A 3516-nucleotide genomic window follows, 5' to 3' on the forward strand; every position below is an offset into this window, starting at 1 on the left:
GACCTTTTGCAATGCACGTATGTTGTATGTCTCTACCGTCCAACCGTAAAGCTAGCGGATGCATATCTGAAACTTCCTTTGCCAATGTAGGGCAAGCCAAGTGAGAATAGTCTTCCAGAAAAAGCTTCACTCACGAAGACGGAACCAAACTCGAATTGTACTCTCCGTCGTAGGCGTCGTTAGTGCCGAAGAAGCTGTACAATATGTCATCCGGCGTTGTCAGGTTAAACGGTGGCATTTCGTCTAGACACGACCGGTCCAAAGACTCGAGATTACCACCATTGCGTATAAACGACACGGTCAGGCTCTCTCCGCAGGATCGACTCCAAGTATCGCCGTTATGCGTAGCGTAATCGAATGAGATAAGTTCTTTTTCCTCGCCATCAAGCGCGTCCAACAGAACTTTTGCATATTTGTCAGGGGTTTGAGGGTCGAGCTTTCCACTCAGCAGCAAGACACTGCCGTTGTTAGGAATCGCCACGGTCTTGTTCCAGTACTGATCACGCTTGTAGACAATGGCATTAGCGTCATACGTGCCGACATTGAGCTCATCACATAACGCTGACTTCTCTTTCGACAATGCGCAGTATTGGTAAGCCGACGACAAATCTTCACCTCCTCCGCTGCTCATTTTGGAGTCAGTGAAACGAGTCTTCAGCTTGGACATCGATGGCCGCGGTCGCTCCGTCATCTCAGAGTATACGATGAGGTTATTCAGTAACGGTGATTCGAATACACTGTCTTGAGATTTCGTTTCGCCATTTGAATTGACACTCGTGAAGAATTGTGTTAAAACATCCGCGTCCTCAGGCGAGCAGCGTTTGAGCCTGTAAACAACCGGCGGGATAAGAGTCCGCGTGTCTGAATCCATCAACGCAGTCCCAAGTGCAGACCGTAGAGCATGAGACGGCGGAAGGTCTGAGGTGCCGGAGATCAGCTCGCCACAAGTCGAGTTCGGGTTGTTGTCAAGCTGCTCGATTACTCCCTGAAGAACATCGGAGAGAAGGTCGGGTTGGAAACGAGTCTTGCAGTCGCTATCGCTATCGCAAAGTGCCATGAACGTTTCCCCAACATCTCCGAAATGGGTGTCCCAATTTGAGGTGTAAAAGAACTTGTTAGCAGGAGCTCCAGGGGTGTACGAGATGCCTTCAAGCACATACCCAGCCACCTCCGGGGGAGCTAGCTGCATGAGGCGTAGTGTAAACATTGTGCCGTAGCTTACGCCGTACACATAAGTTTTCGCGCCATTTGTGTGCTTCGAGATGAACGTTGCAAGATCCGTCGCCGCAGTCGTCACAGAGAAGGATCTCAGGTCACCAAACTTGGTTTGGAGATCTTGAGCACATGCTGGAACTTCGGACGGGTCAATTTCAGAGCCCACAGGCGACCCCGAGGTAGTGACTTGCGCCGCAACACAGTCAAATAGTGTACTGCGCCCAGTACCGCGGTGGTCCATCGTGTACACGTTCATGCTTCCCTCCAGCTCTGCGTGCACTGACTCCATCATTGGCTCCACTACGCAAAAGTTAGTATCAATTCAGTAAATGTAATTTGAACGACTTTAAACAGAACTTACTGCTAGTGGATGAGTAGCCAGGTCCACCCGTAAGCAGCCACACATTCAAGGCAGTGTCGGGGTTGCCTACCGTCGCCGGTATACGTTTGACGAAGATGTCAACCTCTGAGTCGCCGTTTTTGGGATCTTCACAGATTCCAGGATAGCACAAAGGTGCGCTATACACAGCACACTCAGCGGCTTCACCGGCCGAGCTACCCTCTTCTGAGAAGGTGTACACAGAGCAGGGATACCAGCCATTCAGGTCGCTTGCCGACTTTGTTTTCGACGCGGTGGAGGTCTGAAAGGCTACGATTGCCAGTGTAATGGCGTTGTATAGCTGCATGAGTTGGGAGGGATGGTCAGTTTGAAAATGCCTCAACGCCCCGAAAGGCTTTTTGAGCGTAGTGTTCACGTCACAATGTACCGTATGCATGTATTACTGTACACCTGCCCGTGTTCCTACTTGCACCGCAGTATTACGGAGCACGATGCCGTATACAACCTATACTCTGAGAAGAGCGGTAGAAGCGCACCGGTACTTAAGAAAGCTTCTACGATATGCACTGTGCTACACTATTAATACATAAAAATCTTTACCATGTTCCTTAACCTTGCAGGGCACACGTGCATATTCCACGTACATGTATTAATACATGTGCTTCTGACCTGTGGCAGAGTATTAAGGTACGGGGTAAATCGTATGCTAGTATCAACCCTTTCGTGACAGAAGGGTAATATGAGTTACGTAACGCTGAAATACTCGGGCAAGAACTCACGTACATGTGCGAGTCAATAAGCCCATGCGGCTCTGATAAGTAAGTTTTCCTTTACCATATCCATAATATTCTGTTTGTAGTCAACGGAAACGTCCACGTTGAGTTCTCACTGAACAGTGCAGTGCATGATTCGAAGCGTCTATCTTCTTTGCCCGACTGTACAAATTTGTGCTCTCAAAACGCCAGTATTAATTGTAAAATGAGTATCATTAATAATGGTCACCAAGTGTATTCACAGGTCGTAGAGCTTGGCTGCGGCGAAAAGTTTGTAGCTTACTAACACCGGGTACCGAAGCGGGTACCTAATTTTAAGATTCGTCATTCGGCTAATTAAATCATTACCAAAATCGGAGGCCATTTTCATTTACCAAAACGGGTCTCTAATCGGGTACCCGTGTGTCTATGAATGCAACTCACTCACAGACAGTTTATCTAAAAATGCAGAAACAGCTAGTCATGCCTCATGCACATGCAAAATTCTCAGAATTTGCTTCACGTCCAATGTACTTGTAATAAAGCTTGCGCTAATTTTTGAAGTTCAGCGAAAGTCCTCTCAGCACATCTTTAACTAGTACGCTGTGGACTGCGTCTTTTAGCTCACATAATTGACGATAATGTCGATAGCTTAGTACAGCGGGCCACTAAGCTTTTGGTAGAGTGGCAACTATTTTGTATCACTAATTTATGATAGCTGACTGTCGCGGTCCTTCCAAGTCCGAGGGTCGTGAGTACTTCGCAAAGAAGCCGGACAGGTAGAAAGAGTAGGAATAGGAGCTAAACACGTAAAGAAATGAACTTGTTTGTTGCTTTGTCTTCTCCAAGACTTGGAAAAATCACGACTAACCTTCTCTGTCGCTCTGCACCTGGCTCCACCGAGAGCACGCCAGCCTGGGTGCAGGCGGCATCCCTTCTGGTAGTGACGACGCCCCACCTCCCATCGAGCCCACCGTGGATCGGGCGGTGTCCTCGCCTCCCGTCCTTGTCGTCTTCTCGGCGCCTTAGCGCTCCTTGACCTCGGGTCATCTTCTTGGAAGACTGCGAAATGTGGAATGGCTACACCTGGTACCCTGTACCACCTTGAAGCGGCTCGAGCGATGCCACTCGCTCCGCCTCTTCATCCTCGTAGCGACGCATTCGCCCAGCCATCCCTGTCAGTCGGGCATCCTGGCGCGACCCGTGACA

At 49.1% G+C, this 3516-nt stretch overlaps 2 protein-coding genes across 2 annotated transcripts; both read right to left on the reverse strand.

Moving 5' to 3' along the window:
* PPTG_15474 (hypothetical protein) lies at positions 1-1911 on the reverse strand. Its single transcript, XM_008913684.1, has 2 exons — positions 1577-1911; positions 1-1515 (listed from the first exon to the last, which is right to left on the reverse strand). Exons 1-2 carry the CDS (start codon positions 1899-1901, stop codon positions 131-133), a joined length of 1710 nt encoding a protein of 569 aa, XP_008911932.1. The 5' UTR covers positions 1902-1911; the 3' UTR covers positions 1-130.
* A 1476-nt stretch (positions 1912-3387) lies between these two features.
* PPTG_23875 (hypothetical protein) lies at positions 3388-3480 on the reverse strand (the record flags this gene model as incomplete). The annotated part of the gene is made up of 1 exon (XM_008913685.1): positions 3388-3480. The coding sequence occupies one exon, from the start codon at positions 3478-3480 to the stop codon at positions 3388-3390; it is 93 nt and encodes a 30-aa protein (XP_008911933.1).
* Positions 3481-3516: the final 36 nt, after the last annotated feature.

The sequence above is a fragment of the Phytophthora parasitica genome (genome assembly GCF_000247585.1).
Source record: "Phytophthora parasitica INRA-310 unplaced genomic scaffold supercont2.55, whole genome shotgun sequence".
NCBI classification, from domain to species: Eukaryota; Oomycota; class Peronosporomycetes; order Peronosporales; family Peronosporaceae; genus Phytophthora; species Phytophthora nicotianae.

Bases quoted from the DNA above. Each gene is read 5' to 3' on its own strand.
- PPTG_15474 (XM_008913684.1), bottom strand. From the start codon at position 1,901: ATGCAGCTATACAACGCCATTACACTGGCAATCGTAGCCTTTCAGACC. The intron at 1,516-1,576 runs GTAAGTTCTGTT...ACTTTTGCGTAG, and splicing joins TGGCTACTCATCCACTAGCA to TGGAGCCAATGATGGAGTCA.